This window comes from Castor canadensis, chromosome 2 (assembly GCF_047511655.1).
Source record: "Castor canadensis chromosome 2, mCasCan1.hap1v2, whole genome shotgun sequence".
Classification (NCBI taxonomy): domain Eukaryota; kingdom Metazoa; phylum Chordata; class Mammalia; order Rodentia; family Castoridae; genus Castor; species Castor canadensis.
The window spans coordinates 20,714,763-20,742,361 of NC_133387.1; the positions used below are offsets into that span (position 1 = coordinate 20,714,763).

The 27,599-nt window shown below is 36.3% G+C and overlaps 1 protein-coding gene across 1 annotated transcript in view; it reads right to left on the reverse strand.

The window, feature by feature from the left end:
• Positions 1-27,599, reverse strand: part of Lrguk (leucine rich repeats and guanylate kinase domain containing) — an 84,328-nt gene that overhangs the window by 27,363 nt on the left and 29,366 nt on the right. The window contains 5 exon segments of the mRNA XM_074062774.1: positions 7,977-8,096; positions 13,147-13,253; positions 14,501-14,587; positions 16,313-16,393; positions 24,823-24,966. Coding sequence (XP_073918875.1) covers positions 7,977-8,096; positions 13,147-13,253; positions 14,501-14,587; positions 16,313-16,393; positions 24,823-24,966 — 539 coding nt within the window.

A 27,599-nucleotide genomic window follows, 5' to 3' on the forward strand; every position in this document is an offset into this window, starting at 1 on the left:
AAATTCAAAGTGGAAAAGCTTTCAGTATAAAAAAATGTCTAAAAACTGAAATTGATCCACAAACCATAAATCATAAAGTAATATAATTGTGAAAACATTGTGGTTTTGAAGTGCTAGACTTCATTTAATCATTATAGTCTATACGGGTTATATAAAAAATTTGGCTTATCAATATCAAATTTTTACTCACTGTTATTTATCACCTTCTGAATCACCCCCTCTGCCATCACATAGTAATACTTTAAGAAGTATAATGATATTGGTTATTTGTCCAGCTGCTTTCCTATTCTCTGTAATCTATGAGCATTTTCTGCAGGCACAACTCTTCTCCTTCCACCTAGTTGGTCACCTGTTTTTCAGGACTCAATTTAAGTGTCACCCACCCCAATCTTTTTCTGACCTCCTATGGTGCATTATACATCTCTTCATACTCCCATACCTCAGCCTGCATCAATTGCATCTCTATTGTTCTTCAGGGCCCCATCTTTTCTATCACTTGAGGTAGAGACAACTCATTCACCCTGCACTGCGGGCCCATATCAAATTGGACATAAACCTTCCATGGGAATCCATGACTGTAATATTGAGTGGAATTCTCAACCCTACCACAGAAGCCTTTTCTAACCACTTTTCTAGCTTGAAATAGCATTCCTACTCACCACTCCCCCCATTACTCTCCATCACTAGAACTGCCTTCTTTCATAGTTATCTGATTTTCCCAGCTTCCCCAGAAGAACACGTAAGCAGGAATGGAGGACTTTGTCCTGTTCATCTTGTTCACTAGTACAGTCACAATGCCTAGCACATACAGGCCTTCACCAAATATTTGTAAAATCAAAAAAATAAAATGAAGCATGTGAAGCAGATAATAGTTGCTAAGAAATCTACTGTACAGATGACTATAAAAATGACTGTCCAAGCTCACACTGCAGGTTGGTGTCAGTCCCAGAACCAGAATATAGGGGTCTCAACTCCCCAGGACTCTTGATTTTTGCCTTCTCAATGCTCAGTTCTGGGAATGCAAACTAATGTTTAGATTATCCTACAGTTTTAAGATAAATGAGAATAGCTAGGCACTTGAAAAATTATTTTATTTTTTCTCAAAAAAAAAGAGACAGATATTATTTCTTATTTTTATTTTCTAGATGGTGAAACTGAGGCACAGCAATTACATATGTAACTAAATAGAAGGCCAGAATGACTCTAAAGTTAACATTTTTTTAATATCACACTAATTAAGAAGGTAACTTTGCAATCTCAAAAGCCTCTCCATGACCAAGTCAAGGGCATATAAATATTTATAATTCATGTGACTGTTTGCGTTCTAGTATAATCAAGAATTAACTATACTAGGAAATCTTAACATTACATTTAAATTGTATACTCAGGAAAGAGTGTATGTTCTAAGAGAAGACTGTCAAAACACTGACATTTGTTTTGTTGTTGGAATTCACTGGCATTTCTCCCCATGCCTTGGCAGAGACCTGAGGCCCTCTGTCTACTAGTGTACCTGACAGTGAGGAAAGATAACTCTGTGGCCTGGCATCCAGAGCTGCAAACCCTTAGTGCAGTCTTTACACGCTACACTGAATTTACATTTCCCAACAAAGGAATTGAGCAGCAGGGAGTTTTTCAGAATTTCTTAAAAAAAAAGACAAAACAAAGAAGCAATTTGAAGCACGGAGGCCAGTAAACAAAGAAGTGAATCCACTGATGTGGAGAATGCTGATGGCAGACCTGTGACCTCTGTGGAACTTTCTATTAAGAAGGACCAAAGATGACCTGTGGGTTTTCAAATCTGTCATCCAATTTTCACTTACAGAAACGTCTGCTGTGTAGAATGCTGCCCAAATACAAACATCTTGAAAAGGAAATTCTTCACAGTAAAACCAATGCTACACCAAACTTACTTGGGAAAAAATGGTGCCAAATTTTAGACAAATAAATTTGCTTGGGCCACCACTTTCGCTATTCTTCCCCTCCTCTGCTTTAGTTTTTTCATGACTTTAGTATTTACTAATTAATTTACTAGATAAGTCATAGTTTGTAATGGGAGCCATCCTGCCTGTTAGTTTCACTTTACAAACAAAAGGACTGAGATGAAAACTAACCCCAGAATGCTCCTCTGGTTGTAAAGCCTGAGGGTGAGGAGCTTTGACATTCTAACAAGGCTATCATCCAGACTGCTAACAACCCAAGTCCATGGAAAGGAGACCATCAGGAGAGAAATGAATCTGGATGGTCAGGCCAAACAATGGAATTCTAAGATATCCAGGGAAAAGTAATAGGAAGAAAAGATGTCTAAGAAGAGCTAGCAGGTAGATGAGGAAGAGGGGTTTTTTTAAAAGTGTGATTCAAAAGTATTCAGCCACAGAATCTCCAATTCTAGACCAGATGGCCTCAAGAAACAATGGGCTTCTTGTTACTACTTATATTGAGACAGAGGCTTGGCTATGAACATACCTGAATTCAAGAACATTACAACACCTCATACTGTTAGTAAGAGAGCTCTTTCAATGGGTATCCTTGAAAGTCCAGGTATTCCTGGAGCATTTGGTAGGTAAATTAAATTGGTCTTAACACCCAATTTAAATATGTTACTAAATTGATAGACACAATTTAAGGAAATGTGACTACAAGGGATTCAACACATCCTGTGTCTGAGAATTGGATTCCATGAAGCCACTACTCTGCCCACGTTTCTGTAACTGCATGCAACCTAACTCATTTTAACTACATTCTAACTAGTAGTCTCCAGCCTTCCTTCCCAACACGTCCCCAAATGCCCAAAGAGTATGTTTTCTATAACACAACTAGATTCATCCTATTTCCTGATTAAAAATCCTTGTGATCAGATCCCTGTCTATCTTTCCAGTCTTGTCTTTTGCCCATCTCCTTTCATAGTTGAAGCTTAGCCTTTGAGCTTATACTATAATTTGTACTTTCACTTAACGAAACGTGCCTGTTCTCTCCCCTGGGCATGCATCCTTCCAAGCCCCACCTTCCACTTCACTTTTACTTCTATCACAAAGCTCTTTACTTCCTTCATAATGACACCTATCAAGCTATCTTGTCAGATAGGATTTCCTCTTTTAAATTTTATCCTAGATTGATTGCAAGCTGCCAGGAGGCCAAGAGCCATGTCTGTTCATTTCAGTTTTATTACTAGCACATGCTAAGGACCATGCTTAATAAATATTGAGTGAAGGAATAACTGAACCATTCTATAAGCCTGTTACATTTGTATAAATGGGTACATTACGTAAGACTGCACATAGGTTGCTATAGCTCATGCTGTCTTCCGTAGCTAAGTAGCTGTGGTCTTTTATTTCACATGCTGCTAAAAGTAAAATCTATTTTGCAGTCAACATGATGAGAAAGTTGTAAAAATAGAGACTGCTATAAAACAGAGATGTAAAGAAGAATAAAGTTTTACTTTTGAGACTATTCAGATCACTAGAATGGCCTTAAATTTGGAAGAAAAACAGGCATGCTGGAATTGTTTTGTGTTGCCCTCATTATCCAGCACTTTTCCATGAAGTCACTGATTTGTGTGGTAATATAAAGTTAGAAAAAAAAATAGACTTTGAAAGCAGTAAACACATATCTCCAGGCCACCCATAACTAACACAGGTTAAAAAAAGAACATTCACCTATCTAAAAACAACAACAAACAGCAAAATCAAAACCTAAGACTAGAGTAAATCTCAGTCACAGCACTATTTGCTACACAACTGAATTATGTTTCTTATTTATATTTCTTGACATGCAACCTAGCATATGAAAATTTCACTGAATTTCTTGCTTTTGGGTCAATATAATTTAAAAACGAAGGAAAATACCAGGAGAAAATGAAAGAAATAGGGAAAGGAAAAGATTCAAGTAAATAGCAAGGAAACCACCTGTGTAAATCATTGATGTTTTACCACGAGACTGTATTATAGCTGCTTTCATTTAATTAAAAATCAATAAAACTTATGTTGGACACAGAATAAAAGAAAAGGAGATGTAAACAAGAACAGTGACTTGTCCCTGAAGTGTGCTTTGGTTCTAGCTTTGGTTTTAATTAGAAAGTTGCTGCATATATGGTAAAACTATCTAACTTTCTCAGTAGGAAAATTACTAGCTACCTAATGTCCTTTTTAAAAATCCAATGGCATAGTCTTACATCCAGGTCTTGATGGAATTCTTAGAATGATATGCCACTGAGCCAGCCCGGATCTCTGCTGGGGTAGAGATGCATGAGGTAGGTAGATGAATGAGGATGTATTTGGTAGAGGTAGTCAGAAGTGTTTGTCCACTTGCCACTCATTCTAGCCCAGAGGATAAAAGTTATAGTAGCAACACTAATAATAAAAGACAAGTTCATTTTAGGATTTTCTGTTTTGCCATCTCATGTCTGCACACAAAATTTACACATCCCTAATTACCTAGAGTATGAGTTCTCCACTAGATTTTAATTTCATGAAGACAAGGACCTCACCAGTCTTGATCCCACTGTAACCTCATAGACTAGTTAGTACTGGGAGGATCTCCAAAAATATTTATTGAATGAATGAATCCATCCAGTTCTCCATATATGCATCAGGAAAATCATCTATGCTTCTTATCACGGTCATTTCTACTAAACGTTGCATTTATTGCCATTAATTCAATCATCAACTTACTCAACCAGTTAGACATTTAACAAGTACTTATCACACATGCATTAAGCACCTGACCATATGGTGGGCACTGAAAACTCAAGGCTGACAAAACTCCTACTCTCGTGGAGATTCAGACAAGCAGGGAAAACAGACATATAATAAATCAATTGAAGCATGGTGGATAAACATTATAATAAGGAAAATACAGGATTTTGAAAAATGAGTAATTGGAGGGCCTGCCCAGGAAAGAATGCAGGGGCAGATTAGACTAGAATCTTTTAAAAAATCATGTTATTCTTGTTCTGAGGGTATATTGTGACATTTACAAAAGTGCTTACAATAAATCTTAGTCAAATTCACCCCCTCCATCATTCTCCTTTATGCCCCCTCCCCTCATTCTAGTTTCAGCAGGTCTCATTTTTTCCAATTTTATACATGAGTACATAACATTTCCACCACATTTCACCTTCCTTATATCTTCTGTATCTTCCCCTCTCCCATTGTGACACCCCCCACACAGGACCTGTTTTACCTCCATTTTTGAAAAAAGACATTTGTGTATGTTTAAGGTATCTACGCAGAGAGTTTCGCTATGGACTAGAATCTTGATGATAAGTCAATAAAGATCTCCGAGAACACATGGGGCCAAGCATGTGTTGGCAGGAGCATATCACCAAAATAAAATGACCGGAAGACCTACTGTTAGCAACGTAATTACTATCAGAGATGTGAAAGGAGCCAAAGAAAGCCTTGGCTCCCTACGTCACTTTGGTTCACTAAAAGGTTCCACGTGAGCACAATGGTTAACGCTCTTTTCCTTAGTTTGACCCTTCATTCACCGTGTTCAGCTTGATCTTTTCTTTAATGTCAATATACACTTTTATATAATATTTCATGCTACTACTTCATAGTATGATCACAATCATTTATATGTAGATGTATATATGCTGTGAATATAAATAAAAAGAAGACAGGATCAAAATACGCTTGAAATCTGCACTATTATCTAAGATATAAAAAAGTGCACAGACACCATTACTAACAAGGATATATGGGATAGAATGATAGTTCTGGCTATTTTATGAGTTACAGCATGATATTTCTTATCTCCAAAATAAGTGGCCTTAGGAGGCCACTGTTCTGGACTGGCTATTAGATGAGGTAGGTCAGTCTCTACCCTCAAACACCAGCTTCCCCATCTTTATTTTATTATTATTATTGTTGTGCTGGGTGGGGGGTACATTGTAGCATTTACAAAGGTTCTTACAATGTATCAAAATATATCTTACCTGAATTCACTCCTTCCACTGCTCTCTTTCATTCCCCCTCCCCCAATTCCTGGAACAGTTTCAACAGGTATCATTTTTGCATTTACATACATGTGTATCATTATTTGCACCATATTCATCCTCCTACCCCTTTCTCCGTCATCTCCCTTTCCCATCAGTGCCACCCCTATCCCCGCCCTGGGCACAACCTGTTCCACCCTCCCCCTCCCTCCCGTTCTCTGATTTTGTAGAAGAAAAAACATAAAAGATAATAAGAGAAACACCGTGTTTTTGCTAGTTTAAGATAAAGATAGCTACACAGGGAGATTCCTTGTGTTGTTTCCATGCATATGGTGCTCCGCATATGAACATAATGGCACTCTTTATTTTAATGTTAAAACTTTTAATTTTTTTACTTCAGAGTATTTAAACTATGCTAATCAAATTATTCTATAGGGTTTGTGTCCTAGAGTTGTCCAAATGTGGGTTACAATTTTTTATAAATACAAATATTTGTTTAGTTTTATACATGTATACATACATATGTATACATACACATTTTATACACGTACACATTTTACATGTATACATATACACATATATGTGAATATACTTTTTAAATTTTTGTGTCTCCTCAAAAAAATAGTATCTCTAGCAACAAGAAGCCATCACATAGCATGGCAGGGGTAGGAAGTATATTTCTGCACTTGAGAACTGTCTCCCAGGTACACAGTCCAGGCCTAGGTAGGCTGACCAGGGTCTTCCAGGTCATCCCCACACCAGAACGGTCTCCTACCTCAGACCATGGAGGGCTCATAGAAGAGGAGGAAGTATCAATTTTTAAAATAGTAAGAGTCCCAGGGCCTCTCTAGCTAACTTTAGAAACAAAAATATAATTTTAAATATCTAAATAAATGGAACTGGTTAAAATAGTAATTACGCTGTGTGAACATGTAGTATATAACAGTATTAGAAAATAATCTGTACTTATTTTTCTTGCTGTCCTATATATTTTTGTAGTCATATCCTCATCTCACTGATAGACACCACCAATGTAAAAGTAATTCTAAAAGAGAAAAGCATTTTAAAAGACCACAGTTCAATTCTAAATCTGATTCCCAGAAACCTCTAAAAAAAAAAAAAAAAAAAAGTAAATCCAGTGGGATGGTTTCCTAAGGTGGTTTTATCTTTAGTGACCATTCACCAAAATATTTGCTTCAGAAAATTTCCATTGAACTGAGTGCAAACCCGAAGGAAAGGACAGGAAACACTTTTGCTGCCCCTTCTCTATCCTTCCTGCTAAAATGTGCCTACAAAAGGAAGACCTGTCTAGAGACACGGAAGCTCAAGTGCTGCCACCCTGTGTCCCGAGCGGAACTCTGGGAGGGCCACACATCGCAACTCTGTGGTTCATGCTGCCACATCGCATGGCAAGAAAAGGATCCTGCCTTTTAATACCTCTCTGTCCAATCAAAGAGATGAGCGAATGTGGGCTGAGGCCAAGCTAACTTAAACAAAATACAGTGTATACTGCAGTATCATAAACACAGACATAACAAATAATAGCAAAAACCTGAAGACCTTTTATGGAAAGGTGTCTTAATGGCATGGATGTGACGTATTTGTTCTTTTGTTCAGGCAGCAGTCACTGCTATGTGTTTAGTCAGTTTCAAAACAGACAAAATATTTTGTTTCCTCCTATTACTTATTATTTTTTAAGTAGGAGTATACTTTAACAATCATCTTTACTACATTAATTAGGATGCCACAAGAATCAATACTCCTAATTGTTCCAAGAAAAAACAGTCATGTTGATCTGATCTTATCAATCAATGACCTTCAAGGACTAACACTCTCACAGAGCTCTCACAGTCCTTACCAGGGCTTAGTATCTATTGAATATTCAATTTACTTACCACTTTTAGCTCTGCTGTAAAATGTTATTTAAATAAGGTGTTGTAGAGATTAATGAACTTGCTTAAAAATTAACAGCAAACTTAACATATCTGAGAATTTGGTAGAAAGAATTTCCAAGTTCTACATACGAATAAAACAAACTCACCCATATCTGAAGTATGTATTAAACTGTCTGCAGAGGCGGTGGGCAAGTTCTCGTTTCCCACAAGCTTGAGGTCCAGCTAGTACCAACATGGGATAAGGGGCATCCAGACTGGGGAGGGTGCTGAGACACAGAGCAGAGCAAATTACTGTCCTACTCCCATCAGAGGTGCCGTGTATTAATTAGCCACACCCATTAGGTAAAACTTCTGTGTCACAGTCATAATTAACAAGCACTTGTTCTAATGTAGACACTATAGAAGGAAGGCCCTATTTTGCAGAAACAAGTGGATTATAAGATTCCAAAATAATGTTCAAAGCATAAATAATAAACAAGGTAAAATACAAATGTATGTACATTTATCAAGCTTTTTAAAGGAAAACTATGGTAAGACACATTAGTTCTTGATTGACAAAGAATTCACACCAGAATTTATGACAGAAAGAAATGAGTACATGCTGAGTGCTCAACACCCATACCTGCTGAACTAGAACACAGGCATGCAAAGCAAACCACAGGAATGCTGAAATGTACCCGAGCAATTACTATGTTCCAGGCACTGCTCCAGAAGTTTTACCTGTGTTCCCTCATTTGATAACCATTAAAAACGTTTCTGTCTTTGTCCCCACTTAACACATGAAGAAACTGGAGTACAAAAAGGTTAATTAATTTGCTCAAAGGAAAGGAAGACCTGATATATGATTTTAGGCCTGGCTTCCAGATCTGAGGGCTGGACTAAAGAATGAATTTATGGATAAAACCTCTTGCAACACGCTGAGCTGATGTGCCTGAACTCTACTCATGAAACAAATGATAGAAATACAGAATAAAATAAAATATTTTTAAATGCATGGCTGAAGTGTGGATTTAGTGAAGATTGCGTGAAAACTAAGAAATCGCATATTTTTTCAATTTCTCTGACACCCACAGAGAAATAGGAAAAACCTGAAAGCAAAAGCCCGGGGAAAACATGTACAACAAAAGCAGATGAAAAGGTATCTAAAGGAATACAACCCCACAAGTCTACATGGTACTGGGGTCTGTACAGGAGTTAAAATGGAGCACTAGTGTAGCATCTGACAGAACTGAGGACAGGGATTCCCCAAACAGCCACTGGATATTCCCTGGAAGCAGACAGGCTGAAAACATGCATGTACAAGAACCTGTTTGTGCATGTTCGTGGCAACTTTGATAGTGGTGCCCAAAATCTGGAATCAGCCCAGCTGTCCCTCAACAGGTGAGTGGTTAAACAGAAAGTGAGCTAGCCATACTGTGGAATACTGCTCAGCAATAAAAAAGAATAAACTATTGATGCATGCAACAACTTCATTTATTTTCCAGGGAACTATGCTGAGTTGTGGGAGCAATCTCAAAAAGTTATTAATGCATGATTTCATTTACAAAATATTCTTGAAATGACAACATTGAAGAAATGGGGAGAGATTCATGGTTGCCAGGGGTAGAGGACAATGAGAGGGAGGGAGGGCATTTACAAGTGATCCTTGTAATGAAAGTATCCCGTATCTTGCAATGGTGCTGAGATAAACTGACACATATTAAAACTGCACAGAGCTAAGTAGAACTAAAAAGACACAAACTGGTGAGATCTGGTAAGTTGGTGGATTTCCTGGTCAATTTTCTGGTTTTGATGCTCAATTAAAATTATGCAAGATGCCACTATTGGGGTGGGGGAACTGGGTGAAAGATACACAGAATTTCACTGTGCCATGACTTACAACTGCATGTGCATCTACAATTATCTCAAAATAATTTTAGAAAAATAATTACAGAAAAAAATGTGAGAAAGGAACAAATACTGAGAATAGGCAAAGAAGATATTCCTGAAGAAGAAAATTAAAGCAAAAGAACAGGAAAAACTACAGGCTAATTTGAGAAAACTTTCCTGGAAAAAAATATATATATATGTACACATTATACTTAAAATAGGCCAAATACCAAATTACTAGCTTTTAAAAGAATAAGAAAAAAGAGTTCAACTAGAAGAAAAGAATGCTTGACTTACAGGGAAAAACAAATTAAATGGTGGAATTGTGACAATGTCTCATGCCCAAACAATGAAGTATACTGTGTTTAATATACGTAAGAGGAAAAGGTGACACATGAATTTCATATTTAGTAGAAGTTACTTTCAAACATAAAGAGTACAAACTATTATCAACAGGCAAGAATTCAAAGGTTAACAACCCCATAGCTCTTCCTAAGGAATCAACTAGAAAAGAAACTTCATCTCACCAAAATGACCTGAGGCATTGAAATAAGGACTGGTAGCAGGTAATATAGGTGATACATGTGCAGTTGCTCCCTGAATTAAGAGTAAATGAGCATAATGAAAGCTAGCATAGTATGAGATGGCTATTCTTACAATAGAAATATAGTACACTGTTTTTAAAATGAGGTGGTGGATTCCCTTTTGAAATATATAAACAGGCAAATTCATAGAGACAGCAAGTCGAGTAGAGGTTAGCAGGGACTGGGAGCAAGGAGAATGGGGATTTGCTGCTGAATGGGTACAGACTTTCTGTTTCAGATGATAAAACAGATGGTCACAATGGTTACACAACATTGTGAATGTACTAATGTCACTTAAATGTGACACTTAAAATAGCTAGAGTGGCAAATATTATGCCATAAATATTTTACCATAAAAAATGAAGAGGGGTTAAACAGGTAGAGCATTGACAAAAAATGTCTTTAATGCTTTCCAGTGATCATGTTGGTGATGATATTAGCATTAGTATTCTGACCCTCATGGTATGAGATTTTTTTAATGAGCTATTATGGGATTTTATAATTCCATCCTCCTTTGTGCCATTGAGAACCAGGATTTTTGGTTGGAGAAAAAAGAAATATAGATATAATAGGAGGTTAAATAAAAGCATAACTCTAGTCTTGAAATTTAATAATAATGATTACTATGGATTCAGAAGCTATTTAACCCATCTATAAATATAGATAAAACTTTCTAGAATAGATAGATTGCATGGATGTAGTTAGATACAGATAAATGGACAGACTAAATGGATGGATGGATGGACAGACGGACAGAGAAAAGAAGTATGTTCCTAGCATTTTCCAATAAAAGACCTAGAAATAACAACCAACCCAGTAGTAATAAGCATCCCAGTGCCCAGATTGGAACCTGGAAATACCATTTCTCACTAAAATCAAGGCATCTTAGAGAACTGGTTAATTCCAGATTTGGGACAGAATGTGTTTAAGATGTGTCTCGGGAAGTTTGTTGTATCAGAGAGCAAGAAACCTATTAATCAGTCAAGGCCAGTCAAGATTTGGCTGTGTGTTTACCATCATTTGAGAATTTTTAAATGCCTTTGAAATATGGGGCATATTTTTTGTATAGATTGAGTGATGCAAACCGTGCTCCTTCAAGCCCTGACTTTCTTCTAGTCTGAGAAAGGATCGCAATCACTTGCACAGTGAAATCCCATAATGGGTTTTTGATGACTAAGGAAATCTGCTGTGATTTCCCCCTCGAAACACCAAACAAAGTATAGAATATAAGGCTGCTTTTCCAAGTAATAACTGAGGTGAGCAGCAGACCAAACTTATCATTTTGAGGAACATTCTAACTTAACGGAAGGCTATTTGACATACTCAATGTGTGAAATTTTCATTGTTATAAGGGTAATTGGAAGCACTGTTTCAATGGTCCACAAACCCCAAAGTCTATTTTGTGGGTATCATTTCTCTATGCCCAGACTTCAGCACATGTTCTGAAGAAAGGAAAGAGGAAGGAAGTTTAATTTATTAGTATTTTATTAAATAACAATGGAACCCAAAACAAAAAGATTTGACTGTGTCATTTTAATAAAGTATCCCTATAACGCCAGAAAAAGGAACAGTGATTCTCCAATACAATTGGAGAAAATCCAATTCACAAGGCCATGTCAGGATTCCTCTCCTGGAATCTGGCTGCTGGTGCTACCAGAGAACTGTGTGCTGGCCCGGAGTGGGAAAGGGAAGAACTAGGCTGCCTACCAGCTTACTGAACTAGAATCATGAACTTTGCTCCCTCCTGGAACATTTGGGCCTGCTTGCTGTTTGTTCTTGCTTTCCCAACAGCCAGAAGTGACCAAGAAATATATGTTTATCAAATATTGCTACAAATTTCTTTGATACATGTTATTATATAAATATACTTTAAAGCATAAAACAAGTACAAAGAAATACAATGAGGACAAAAATGCCCTTCTTTCAAATCAAATGTGCTTTGCCAGATGTATGCAAATAAATGATAAATCATTTCACCTAGAGGGCTCCCATAAACATATAAAACTATCAGTATCTACATTATTAAGTTATATGTAAAAACCATGTCTTGGGTTGTAAAATAAAACATTTTTGCTCTCTGTGGGAAAGCAACCATGTGAAGAACAGGAGCAAATACCACATGGGAAGAGAAGTCATTTATATCCAAGAGTTTTACAAGTATTTTTAAAACGCCTTTGGATATTGGTAGAATTTCTGCATTATACTTATAGCATAAATGGCCATCTGCTTCAACAGATTGTTTAAAAAGAAATGGGGATACCATGGTAGATCTGTCTTCAAATTTAGAGGTGAGAGACTCTATTCATGTGTTCAGCCAGGCTGGGTGACTCCTCCCTGCTGGGTTGATTGCAGCTCAGTGCAAAGACTATTTCAGGTTTCCCTGAGGCTAGCTGGGCTTCCTTCTAGGGACTCCCTAATAATCTGAATTCACAGAATGCTCTTTGGCAGGAGTATTTAGCATCAGCTCACAGCTAAGAGAAGATTTACAATGAATATAAAGGATCACAATTTTCTGTTAATGAGATTAAGGTGTGTGTTTCTACCCTAAGGCAGAAAGGTTGACAAACTTCATTTTAGATTTCACTATCATTTGGCTCAAGCTAGCCAACATACAAGGGGCCAATGATGACTGAAGATGAATCAGCTCATCATCATGTTTGGGAAAACACTGAGAGAGCAGTACATTCAAGTATGAAACAATCCACCAAATAAAGACTTGGCCACCTTCCCTCAGAGAAGTTGAGAAAGCAGCATTAATCCCTACAAATAGTGAATGAGTCACAAAACAGAGGGCTACAGAAAATGATGAGGTTATTTTCTGCTTGCCCACCCTGAGCTCTACCTGTGGAGTTCTAATAAATACCTGTCAAAGATCCTCTGCGGCTGCATCATGCTGTTGACAACATGGGTCAGGTGATCTTGGGATGCCACAACTTCAGGGGGAGGGTCATATTTATTCACTGCTGAAACCTTTTCCAGAATTAGAAAAGTAAAGGGGGAAATGTTTTGTTTCTGAAAAGAAGATAAGGCTTAGATTTTCTTTAGTGAAATTTTCTAGATGTGCAACCAGATGTACAAAACAATTTAACACATGCCCATGAACCTTTGTATTCAGTCTTCACATCAACTTTAACTCTCCTAAGACTAAACAATGATAATATAAAAAATATTGAGTGGAGTCCTTTGAATTATTTCTTTATATTCCCTAGTTTGGGAATGACAAAAGAAAAAAAATAAAAAACTTCTGAAATCCTTGATTACTGTAAATATAATAAGCATTCCAACTTTTGAGAAGGAATAAAATTAATTGCTCTAGATTCCAAGTAGTTGTTACCAGGGAATTTGTTCTTCATGCCCTCTCACCCAGAATTATTCCCACGACCTCACATTCCACCAAAGCTTTTTTCAGTCTTTCTCCATCTAAGGATAACCTTTTTCTCAAAATGTACAGTTCTCTATCATTGCCAAACTTCCAAAAACATTACCCTCATCTACTGAACCTTTACTTAATATGTGGTTTTAAATTTTATTCCATTTGCAAACCGTTAAAGGAAAAGAGAAATCTACTCTGTGCCTTGGATTTGAGAATAATAGGGAGTACCTATAACTATTTTTAGCCTAGATTGCAAAAAAAAAGGCATTTGTGAAATGGAGTATGTGCCTCTCTACATATTTATACCTGCTTTCATTCCCATCACAAATTTACATCCGATGTAAGAAATCCCTCATTAGTGGAAGTTCTAACACAGCTTTGGTAAGGATGGAGATAGATGCTACCATTCAAAGTCTGGTTACTCTGGAATTGTGTGACCAGATGAATCACTATTTTAAAAGAGCAGAATTAAAGGAATTAAAATACCCAAGTAGTGATGTGAGTATCTTCTGACTATATGCAATGACATTATAATACATTTCTAAAGTAACACAGAGTCATACTCTCCAAATAGGAGTTATCCAAACTGGTAGCCTGCCACAGCTAAGAGGAGGGTTGCCCTGTGTTCCTCACTGCCAAGCTTTCCATTAAACCAGTGCCACACTTGTCACTGCATTTGTTGATGTCCAGCTTTGTAGAGGGTTCAACTGACAGATTCTAAGACAAGGAATTAATGTACCTATTGTTATGCATCTCACTGATTGATTATATTGGGCCTGCAGCAGACAGCATGAGCTCTTGAGTATATTAACCCATAAATACATGAAATTATATAATTACATACCTTTTCTTCCACTTTAATCTTCTTCTGATCTAATTCTGTTAATCTCAGTAGCATAAATATTACGAAGAACCAGTACTCGGATTTTTCCTATTTAAAATATCAAGAGGACTATTTAACTTCCATCTCCTCCCCAAGTCAGCAAGCACCAGCATTCTGCTCTCATAGGTTCAGGCCTTTCTTCTGCTACCTTCTGTTGTCCCCCACCCCCTCATAGGTCTCTGGATTTTCATGTCTCCTTGTATTGTATTTTAAGGCACAGATACAGGCTGTGCCTTAAAATAGCTAAAGTCCTTCAAATGAGTAGATCATGTTAATCTCCCTGTGAAATAAGCAAGGCAGGCAGGATTACCCTGATTTCTAAAGAGAAAAACAACAAAGCTTCAGACCAGAAATTCAAACCCTGTCTTCTAACACCAAAGATTTCCATTACTGGAAATAATGAAAGTTCACCATTCCTTATCATGTTATTATTTATTACTTGTGTTCTTTGTATTAAATTTGTGTCACTCATTATGAATTCCTCTTACAATAACAAAATAAAATTTGCTTATGAAACAAATTCCTTCTTACTCCCTACCATCTGCTATGTTAGGATTATCTGCCTTTTACAAATGTAATTGAGTTTTTGGTTTAAGAAGCTACATCTCTTTGAAGGGCAAAATAATAGTAGATGGTCTTTCATAGCTGAGAATGAACATAAAATAAATAGACAAAGGTATCATTTACTTAGATTCTCAGCACAAAGAAATAAAATGGAAATGCTAATCATCCTGATTTGGTTCATGCTGTATACTACATTCTCACACTCCACCCTGTAAATCTGTACAATTACCATAGACCAATTAAAAGTTTCTCTATGCACTTTCACATGTAGCTGTTTTGGGAGGTTTTGTATATAAATGAGTCAATGTACATGAAAAGACTTGTGATGTTTACTTACCCATTTGCATGAACACTTTCCATGGATCTGAAATTGAGTTGTGATGACCACTTTAAGCACTGCCCCTTACTTTCCTAGAGATATTTTTAAATCATCTGACACTATTCCGACATCTGCACTTATTTTTATTTTGGTTTTTCACTTTTCCAGACATATTCATTAAGTTACACAGAAAAAAAAAGGTACTCAGAAATATATACACAGTTGAGAGAAATATAATGAAGGCCAGATGGACAAGGAGGGAGAAGAGGCCAGGAGAATGAATCTATCAATAGAGGAAAAAAGAGGAACTGAAAATTTTAAGAACCAGAGAGGTTCATAAATCCCAGAAACTAAGAGTCCCTAGGAAAAATATTATTTTGTTCTATAATTATTTTACAACTATGCCAATTTCATGGCTATATCCAAGCAAATTACGTTAGGTATCTAATCTTACACTTTCTTTCCCCTGTTATAAAATAGGAACCATATTCTATCTACACCTGTGGAGTCTTATATTCTCTAATGTGAAAGAACATTGCTCTACAATCTCATTAGTTCCTTTCTGTAATTTTTAGTGTCAGCTGGGATGAGTCATAAATGACCATGCACAGGAGGTAAATGACATTCAATTTTAGCCTTTATTTTTTACTGAGAGTGGTGTGACAGCTTACTAGTCATGAAAGAAGATCTATTTTTTTAAAAGAAAGTTGTTTTAGGTGCTACTTTACTTATCCCTTCTAATTGTTCCCAAAGAGGCAGAGAGTAAAGATAGACTTTATTCACATTTCTAATGTTCTTTATCAAAAGTACCTTGTGAAGAAGAAAAGTTCCAAGACTATCTTATTCCCCTCCCCTCCGGCTCCCCTCTCCTGATGTAAATGACCTCTCACCTGAATTGGATTTCTCAGAAGATTGAGAATTCTAAGGATAGGAAGATTTTCAATGTATTTTATCTCACTCAGCTCAGTGATCTGTTTAATAAAAAAAAAATTATCAAGAGGCAATGCACAAAGACAATAGGAAGCACAATAACGGAGACAATACCATTGGATTCTTAAAATTCAATTTATCTCAAGTTTGCTCTGTTGAATATTCAGTTTTTTAATGAGAATTCCACAAAGCTATGCAGAACACAGGAATTACTACGTGCCTCTTCAATAAATATGAATAGTAAGTTTCCTCCTCTTATCCATGTTCATTTTAAGTAGAAATTATATAGTGTGCAAAGCAAGAGAAATAGTACAGCCACTCCTGTTCTAGCCCTTCACCAACCCCCACAACTTCCCTTCCTAACCCTGCCTCTGCTCCCCTGCTCATGTGTGACTGGCTAAGCCTTCTTAGTGCATGGACATGTGTGGCTATATCACTTTTTCCACAAGAGAGAATTATCTAAAGGAAAGGTGAAAATGAAATTGTACATTGCTTGATAAATGTCCACTGTTTAGCTTTAATTTTTTGCTAAGCCGTACACTGATTTTATACATACTTTTCTGTATAGGTTATATTTCATGATTTTAAAAAGTAAGGGAGAAGAAAGACTGTCTTAATTAAACAAAGGATAGAGCTTGGGTTGCAGTAGGCCTGCATTATCCACCGAACTAAAGAAAGATAGCTTTATTTAAATTTTCTACAATTAGCTAAAATGCAATTTTGTTTCAAGTATAGATGCTGGACTTTTGCAATAAGTTAATAATCACTTTTTCATGTCTACTTTTCCCACATCATTTCTGGATATCAAGTAAAAGCACCTCAACAGCACAGTCACCAAGAACTCCTGAGTTATCTAGCCACGAAACATAGCTAAAATGTAAATTAGTCCCAACGCTATATGCACTCTGTTCAAAGATGTAATATGAACAGTGAACTCCAAAGTTATAATATGCAACCTACACACATTAATCTGGCAATGTTATGCTATTATAAACATCTTTTTCTATAAGATGACTAGACCATCCATTACACTGCTATTTGGATCATCTATAAGAAAAAGAAATCAATTGCTTTAAATTGTGTTATTCAGGAGGGTGAAAAATAAACTTGGTTCATACTGTTCCAACAGAACTTTTGAGAAATGGATCAATTTCTGTCTAGCACACAGCTCTTGTTCTTGGACCTAAGACAAATGTTAAGAGGAAATGTGCTCCTGCATTCATCAGGTCTCACCAACACGGTCTGGCTACATGCACCTGCAGACATTGCTGGTAAGAGTGGAAATTGGCAATTCTTTTTAAAGGGCAATCTGTTGTGTTACATGTACATGAGCTATGAACCAGCAATCCTACTTTAAGAGGTTTACACTAAAGAGATTATCATATTGGCAAAAATTATATATAAAAACGTCAGGCTAACATTATTAGTAAAAGTAAAAAGGTTTTAATTTTTTAAGAACTCCACCATAATGTAAGTCAGTCAAAACATGGCATTATAGTAATTAGGAACACTGTACACTATTTTTAGAAGATAGTGGTATCTGTGGTGATTAACATGGAAATATCTTGATATGTTGTACATACTTTGAACAGAATGACCATGCACAATATACACTTATATTAACACTAAGATGTCACCTCAGAGAAGCAAAAGTTTATTTTGGAGAATAAAATACAAGGGATACAGTTTTCCTCCCAATTCCTTCTAAGGAAAGGATGAGGATGACAGAGGGGAGTTACCATAGGATAGCCTGGTTTCAAGTTCCCACTTCTGGGGAATTAGCAAAGTTCAATAGATACCAGTAGCCTTGCATGCATTCTCCTCTCCTACACAACCTCAACCTGCACCAGACCCCACTCTCATGTCTTCCATCTACAAGGCCACAGACCCAATGTTGTGTATGCAACAGACTTTTACAGAGGTGCAGATATAGTGAAATTCTGCCCAAAATGTTATGTTCTTATAGGAACTTCTGCCATCTGCTACCAAGAATGTCCTACTGGCATCTTCACTAACCTCCTTGACCCCTAGAAGCCACTCTCAACCTCCAGAAGTCTGCTTACTTCTTTTTTGCCATTTCCTTCTTGGCCATGCTCTGTAAGCTTCACTATTCAGACTAAAGGCGCGTGTTCAGGCTTCTTCTTTTAAAAAATTAATATGCATATACTACATATACTACCTCTCCTTAGGAAACTATTTGGAACAATGATAAAAATATTTTCCCACTACTACACATATAAAAATCTGTGCAGAAAAACAGTGTGTTTCAAACTGTGAGGCTCTGTCAATTAGATGACAATAGTGATGACGATCACAGATGCATTACAGAATAAGAATCAAGAGATGAACATTATATTTAAAAAGTGAGCCACAAATCAGCAAGAAAATTACTAGTTAGATTAGTTAATCAATAGGAATTATTTGTCATAATGCTGAGCCCATATAGTGAGTACTCAATAAATATTACTTGTTATCACCATGTTACTATTAGATATTAGGAAAAAAGTAGATTTAAACCTTTCTTTCAACTATACTACAAAATAAACTATGGACTATTATCATTCTCAGGTAAATAGATGGAGCTGGAGAACATTATCTTAAGCGAAGTTAGCCAGGCTCAGAAGGCCAAAACTTGTATGTTCTCCCTCATACAATTTGTTTTAGACCTAAAACAAATGTAATATTATTGGACATGGGTCCCATGCTAAGAGAAGAACACATACATGAGGAATAGGGAAAGGTAGGAAACCCAAAACTTGAAAGTGTTTATGTGTCCACTGTAGAGGAGTTAATATAGTAACCTTGAAACGACAGAGGTCACTATGGAAAGGTGATCGGGAAGTAGTGAAGAGGTCAGGTAGAGATGAACCAATTCGGGTTGTAATACACATATGCATGGAAGCAATGCTAGGAATCTCTCTGTAAAGCTATCCTATCTCAAACTAGCAAAAATGCTCTGTCTTATTACTGCTTGTGTCTTCTCTTCAACAAAATTGGAGAAGGGGGCAGAACAGGTTCTGCCTGGAAGCAAAGGGGCTTAGGGGTAGAGGGACAGGGCGGGGGGCATGGGGAGAAATGACCCAAACAATGTATGCACATATGAATAAATAAATTTTAAAAAAGAGTTGAAGGTAGTAGGATTGGGGAGGCATGGTTCAAGCAGCAGAGTACCTGCTTTGCAAGCACAAAGCCTTGAGTTCAAATCCCAGTCCCACCAAAAAATAAAAGTTGAAGTAGTTAAAAAAAACAAACCCAAAAAAGTTTCATTGAACATCTATCAGATTCAGAGTTGAAAGAGACTTTATAAAGAAATTTTAAATAAAAAAGGAAGATATGAAAGGTAGAAAGATCTCCCATGCTCATGGATTGGCAGAATCAACATAGTAAAAATGGCTATACTACCAGAAGCAATCTACATGTGCAACACAATTCCCATCAAAATCCCAATGCCATTCATCACAGAGATTGAAAATCTATCCTAAAGTTCACTTGGAATCACAAAAGACCAAGATTAGCCAAGGCAATACTGAGCAAAAAGAGCAATGCGGAGTTATCACAATACCTGACTTCAAACTATACTACAAAGCCACAGCAATAAAAAGCAATAAAAACAGCATGGTGTTGGCACAAAAACAGACATGAAGACCAGTGGAACAGAACAGAGGACCTGGATATGAATCCACACAGCTATGCCCACCTAATTTTTGACAAAGGTGCCAAAAACATATGATGGAGAAAAGAGCCTCTTTAACGAACGTTGCTGTGAAAAGTGGTTATCTGCCTGCAGAAAAATGAAACTAGATCCATGCCTATCAGCCTGTACTAGTTTCAACTCAAAGTAGATTAAGGACCTTAATATCAGACCTGAAACCTTGCAGTTAGTACAGAAAAAAGCAGGGAATACACTGGAAGCAACAGGTATAGGCAAGGCCTTCCTCAGTAGAACCCAAGTGGCTCAACAACTAAGAGAAAGGATTGACAAATGGGACTACATGAAATTAAAAAGCTTCTGCACAAAGAAAGAAATGGTCTCTAAATTGAAGAGACTACCCACAGAGTGGGAGAAAAATATTCACTGGCTACACATCAGACAAGGGACTGATAATAAGAATATAAAAGGAGTTCAAAATACTAAACTCCCCAAAGATCAATGAACCAATGAACCAAGTGGGCAACTGAACTAAATAGAACTTTTTCAAAGGAAGAAATCGAAAAGGCCAAAAAACACATGAAAAAATGCTCACCATCCCTGACCATAAAGGAAATGCAAATCAAAACCACACTAAGATTCCACCTCACCCCTGTTAGAATTGCTACCATTAAGAACACCAACAACAACAAATGTTGGCGAGGACATGGGGAAAAAGTAACCCTCAAACACTGCTGGTGGGAATATAAGCTAGCACAACCACTATGGAAAACAATATAGGGGCTTCTTAGAAAACTAAAAATAGACCTGTCATGTGATCCAGCAATACCACTCCTAGGGATATACCTGAAAGAATGTGACTCAGGTTACTACAATGGCACCTGCACACCCATGTTTATTGCAGCACTAGTAACAATAGCCAAGCTATGGAAACAGCCAAGATGCCCCACTACTGATGAATGGATTAAGAAAATGTGGCATTTATACACAATGGGATTTTATTCAGCCATTTCAAAGAAGAATGAAATTTTGTCATTCGCAGGAAAACGGATGGAACTGGAGAACCTCATCTTAAGGGAAGTTAGTCAGGCTCTGAAGGCCAAAAATCACATATTCTCCCTCATATGCAGATTACAGACTTAAAACAAATGCAGTAATATTACTAGACATGGGTCACACACTAAGGGGAGACTGCATATGGGAGGGATAAGGAAAGGGAAGGAAACCTAAAACTTGAATGTGGTTAAAGTGCTCACTGTTTAGTGCTCACTGTATAGGAGCGAATATAGTAATCTTTAACTGGCAAAGACCACTATGGGAAGGGGACTAGGAAATAGTGAAGAGGTCTGGAAGAGATGAATCAATGTGGGCTGTAATACACATGTGCATGGAAACAGTACAAGGTATCTCCCTGTATAGCTATCTTCATCTTAAACTAGCAAAAATGCTATGTTTTCCTTTTTATCTCATATATTTTTTTCTTCAACAAAATCAGAGAATAAGAGGGCAGAACAGGTTCTACCCGGAGGGGTGGGGGAAGGTGGCCAAAACAATGTATACACATGTAAGTAAATGTAAAAATGATAAAATAAAAAGTTTTTTAATGAGAAAAAGATATGAATGAAAATATTCATATACTTTATAAATTATTTTAATATGTATATTAAACATATACTTTAAACATAATGAAAAGCAAAAAAACAACTGTCATAAAATAAATGATAGTTAAGGGTGTGAACAAATAACTCTTTTTTTTTTTTTTGGTGGTTCTGAGGTTTGAACTCAGGGCTTTGCACTTACCAGGCAGGGACTCTACCACTTGAGCTACTCTCTCAGCTCTTTTTGCTTTAGGTACTTTGAGAATAGGGTCTTCATTTATGTCCAGGCTACCCTGGACTGTGATCCTCCTATTTATAGTTCCCATACAGCTGGATGACAGAAGATGATATACCAAGACTCAGGGAGGTCACCTCCAGAAGAAAGAGTGGAGGTTATAATAGAGTTAAGAGTTTGGAGTAAGTTTTAGATGCCACCATGATTTAAAATCTAACATGGACTACATACATAGTGGAAGGTAACAAAGGTCCCCAAATCACCAGCTGACAGTAAACATTTGCAAAGGAAAGAAGGTCAAATGACCACATGTAGATGCTACCATACTTCAACAACTAAAACCAAGTGAGTAATATTGATAAAAGTGCCACCCCTAAAACAATATTCCTAACATCAAATTAATCATAGAGGAAGTAAAAGTTATGCTATGGTTCTTTTATATCATAAATTTTCCATCCCTGATACACAGAATTCTCAATCGTCCTAAAGAAATCTCTTGAGGGACTCTTCGAATGGCTCAAAGGATATTTCAGAGTGCTGTTGGTTGCTCCCCAACCTGCCCAGTGGGGAACCAGGGAATTGTGTTATCATCACAGAATCAATTGTTACCAATGGAGCCCCCCTTTGGGACATGTAGCCACTTTTTTTAGTAGAGTCTTTTTAACATTTGAAAATCATAAACTCCTTTCTTCACTTGTATATAACTCTTTCCTCCTTAAACTTTATCAAATGTTATCTGAATAGTCTCTTGAAATAGTAGGGAACAATCTATTTGTGAGGTGTTTCTAGACCTACACTAGCCATTATGGCAATTAGTAGCCACATGTGCCTAAGTGTAAAATACATACCCAGAGTCAGAAACTCAATCTGAGACAATAGAAGGTAAAATATCTCATTAATAACTGTGGATTGTGTGCTGAACTTACATTATTTTTGGATAGTTTGAGTTAAGTAAAATGTAAAACTAAAGTTAATTTCACCTGTTTCCTTTTTCCTTTTATTGTGGCTACTAGAGAATTCTAAATTGTATCTGTGGCTTGCATCTATGCCTCAAGTTCTATTTCTACGAGAAAGCACTATTCTCAAGCATTATCCTACACCCACTTCTGTAGGGAGGACCACTGTCTTTTCATTTATTGTATTACACTGCAGAGGTTAAGCACATTGATTCTGAGGCAAATCATTCTCTATTTGAATCCTTGTTCTGGGGCAAGTTACTTAGCTTCTCTGTGCCCCAGAGAAAATAGTACATCTATAAAATAGTAATAATAATAGGTCACAACAAGGATTAAATGAAATATGTAAAGTGCCTAGCATATTGTCTGGTGTATAGTTCTCAGAAAACATCTCTCAAATATTTTATGCCTGTAATTCTTATTATCTCCATTGCCATCACTTCTTTTCCTAAGCCCTAAAATGCACTGAGTTGGGATTTAATGAGTATATTCTACCTTTTCAATATCCCCATTATAAGTGTGATAACCATTTTCAGTAGGAAATTTTTTAAAAAATCAGTCTTTGATGGCAATTTCAAGAAAACCACATGAAACAGAGATTTGCTGACTCTGCAAAGACACATAGTACAGGAATCAAAACAAAAGTCACTAGCTAGAATTAACTAACTTGGTAAGTCACTAAAACAACTTAGTAAACAAATCAAGTGAGATGAGAGTAAAGAGTTTTGTCTAAGATTAAAAACTCACTTATTCCCAGATCTTAATGATTGGCTTTTCTTGATTTTTTTTACAATCTAGCAGATGAAACAAGCTTGTTGGAGAAAAGGACATCAGGTAAAACTGACAAGCACCATCACAGCAGGATAGAACAAGGTCGCAGAGAAGCATCACATCTTGCTACAGCTAGCACCAACAGTCTCTTTCAGGTTCTTCCCTACTTTTCCTTTTCCAGAAGAAATAAACACTCAACTGTCTATGAAAATTTTCCCCCAAAAATTGGATAAAGTACTCAACACAAAATAATCTTATAGACCATACTGCACATAGTCAGCTATAGATACTGACTTAATACATCATGATCAGGAACACAGATGATTTACTAAAAATAAAATGTAATGAAGAGTAAAAGTCAATTTTTATATCATTTTTAAGATAAAGCATACACTATATAAATTTTAAAGTAAAGCCAAACATGAAAATTTGAATAAATCTAATCACTAATCCATCAAAGCAGATTGGAAACACAGATTATTATTACCAATAGGATATGAGAATTCACTTTCTATGCCCTTTATCTTTATTTTTTTATAGTTAAATCTTTCCTAGGGTAGCTACATTTTTTTAATTACAGATACAATCATATGTATTCACCATGCACAGCATGATGTTTTGAACTATATCTACACTGTAGGATGCCTAATTCTAGATAATTAACATATGTATTATTTCCTAAAGTTTTATTTTTGTGATGAGAACATTTAAAATCTACCCTCTTAGCATTTTTCAAGAATACACTATATTATTATTAACTTTAAGTAGTATGTTGTACAATAGCTCTCTTGACTTTATCCCTCCCATACAACAAAAGTTTTAAATCCTTTGACCAACATGTCCCCAAGCTCCTTCCCCCAACAATAACCCACTCCTCTCTGAATTGAGGCAAGGGGCAACACTAGCCTGAGGCTCTTATATCCACTTTCCTTGCTCTGACATTCCAGATATGCCTAGTGCCATCTTCCCACAAAAGTGTTGCACGAACACATCTATTTTGTAAAGTTATCCACACACATTTGTAGTTTAATCCTTTAAAACAGTGTAATTAGGAATCACCAAATTTTCAAAAATTATGAATTGTAGTTATGTTAAAATACAGACCTTCTGCAACTATTGCTCTACGAAGTTTACTAGAATAACATTTCTAAGCTGCATTTCATGAGACAGACCTTGGAAAACCAATAATGGGGTAATTGTGCTGACTCTCTAATATGTCCTCTTATTTAGACACTGAAGGCAAGACCTGAAAACACATTACCTTGTTATCCTCGAGGTTGATCATTTCCAGGAGGTCATGATTCTCTAAGCCCTGAAGGCTACTTATCTTATTGTGAGACAGATCCAGGTTCTGCAGGGTTTTCAGATCTTCTAAACCTGTGATCTTCTCAATCTCATTATTGCTCTAAAATGGACAAAATATACTTAATGTTTTAAATCCAATCACAGGAAAAGTTGTAAAGGTAAGTGTTCATTTGGATACTGCCCTACATCTCTTCAAAAAACAAACAAGCCGTTCTTGACTGACTCCATTTTCATCATTCACCTATCTAAACACATACATACATACATACACCAGAAAGAAATCCTTGTTTTTCAACTGGAAGATCAGAACATAACATTTTCATTTAGATTTTAATATTTTATTTTGAAAATGAGTATTCAGATCAGTAGGAAAGACAAAAGCCTTTTTGTGTACCTAAAGCTTAAATAGAAGCATAACTCCATGTTTACCTCTAGAAACATGAGTTTAATACAATGCTTTTACCATCACAATGAACCACTTCAATATTATAATTCCCACCTACACTTTTTTTCCGAAACATTCTAATTATAACCACATTATATCATGAGGGCTGGGATCATCTATAGTCTTGGCACCTCAAATGAACCATGCTCTTGTGCAGTTGCTTCCTCTTATATCTAGGCTGGCCTATAACTTCCTTAACCAAAAAAATATGGCAGAAATGTGCCAGTTTCAAATCTAAGACTTATGTAGGCCAGACAGTTTCTGCTTTTGGGTCTTAGGACCTCTGAAATAACATGTAAGAACTCCAGCTACTCTATTGCACAGAACTTGTAGCGAGACCACCAGGATAAGGAGAAATCACACAAAGAAGTCTGAACTAAATAGAAAATCCAGCCATCCAGTATCCAGCTGAAGGAAGCACCCACCAAATATGCCGGCTGACTGAAGCAAGCCCTACAGAAAAACCATCCATCCAAACCTTGCATGCTTTTTCTCCAAGTTATTACCAGTAGGATGGCTTGCTATACAATGATAGATAACCAAACGAAGTTCTTCAATAATCCACATACAAACATCTTCTCAGATAAGAATAGAATGAAGTTTCCATATTCAAGTGTCCTCTTTCTCAACTTCCACATACCCATAATAACAAGAATGATAACAATAATTTGCATTTTTTGCCTGTTTTTTGACACTTTATCTTTTTACCTCTTAGTCTTGAGGAATAGGAAAGTGTCATAGCAAAATTAAACCTTTAGTTTGAGTTGAGAATTACAATAAAGAATAATTTGAAGTTTTAGCTAATATGTTGCATTCATCCTTAAACTTTCAATATGCATTTAAGAATTGAAACTTTAAACTACAGTATTTGCTTCCATCTACAATATATTTGCCGGTACATTTAATAGTAAGAGCCCATTTTCATCCTATTTTTCATAAAAATTTCACTTCAATAATGAGCCAGATCTTTGTTCATTTAGCATAATTCTATAGCTCCTTAAAACATGTTAATAGAATGTTGATAATCTATAAAGTTAGGTTATAGCAAATGAGGGTTTATTATACCATTCTTTTTATTTTTATGTTTGAAAAGTTCCATAATAAACAGGAAAGAAATATTCATAATCCCGATTGCCAAAGTGACAGATTTTCTTCCGCTCAGAGTTTAAAAAAGGTACAGAAAATATAATAGAGAAGGGGAAGAAAAAAACTACACTAAACATCCTATCCATATCAACTTAATGTATTGAAATACGACCTCAATATCCTATTCAAAAATGCCCACATATCAAATTTATATATAATACACATTTTCCAAAAGAACTTTGAAAATCTTTAGATGTGTTAGATAGATTGTAATTCTTCTTCACAGAGTCTCTGATGACTTTCAAAGTGGTAGATAATATGTGCAGAGTAAAGCATAGAAAAGTTTAATTAGATAGCCTATGGTCGTAAAGAAAAGCAGAACTGAGAAAATTTCAGAACCACAGAATTTCTGAATTGAAAGTCAGCTAGTTAGAGCCTTCATCTAATGCTGAAAAACTGAAGGGTCACTCCGAGATGTGGACATCCAGTTTCTGCATGAATAAGTCCTCCTGCTTGTTTTATAATGATTAGCAGGCAAAACACTTTTAGAGAGAAGCTATTTTCTGAAATAAATGAAACTAGAAACATTCTTAATCTACCAATTTGTGAGGGAAAAAATAAGTGGCTCTTTTTCTGACAAAATGAAGTTTAAAGTTTGGAATACCTTGTCATTACTTGCTAAGAAGTTGGGTGACAGAACAGCCCATTAGTGAACCACATTTCTCCCTTTTTCAACTTTACATTTATTATAAAAGTTGAAGGTCAAAAATTAGCTACTGGTTTGTTCTTCCTACTCTAAATTGTAAAATGAATTCTTTTCAACTGTAACTAAACAACTGTTTTTCTGATTCCAGGAATTAAAAATAAAAGCATTAAAAATTGTTCAAACAAATGTTTATCATTTTATATTATGAATTCTATTGAAATTTGTAAAAGAAAGTTTTTCCTATTCTGAAAAGTATTAAGGAACATAAGTAATAGCATATTATATACTTTCTAGTTCATTTTGAGAGCTTGTTTGGAGGTTCTAGCAGGAGAGCACAGCTACTCCTATACCCTTGACCGAAGACCGGTCCTCCTCTATCAGGGATGGTCGTCCTCTTCAACCGAGCACGCAGCTTTGGGAGGGATGCACACGGAGCTGTGAGGGAGGAAGGGGACAGCCGCCTAGCCAGCCAGATCAGCAGAATCAACCCTGGCGA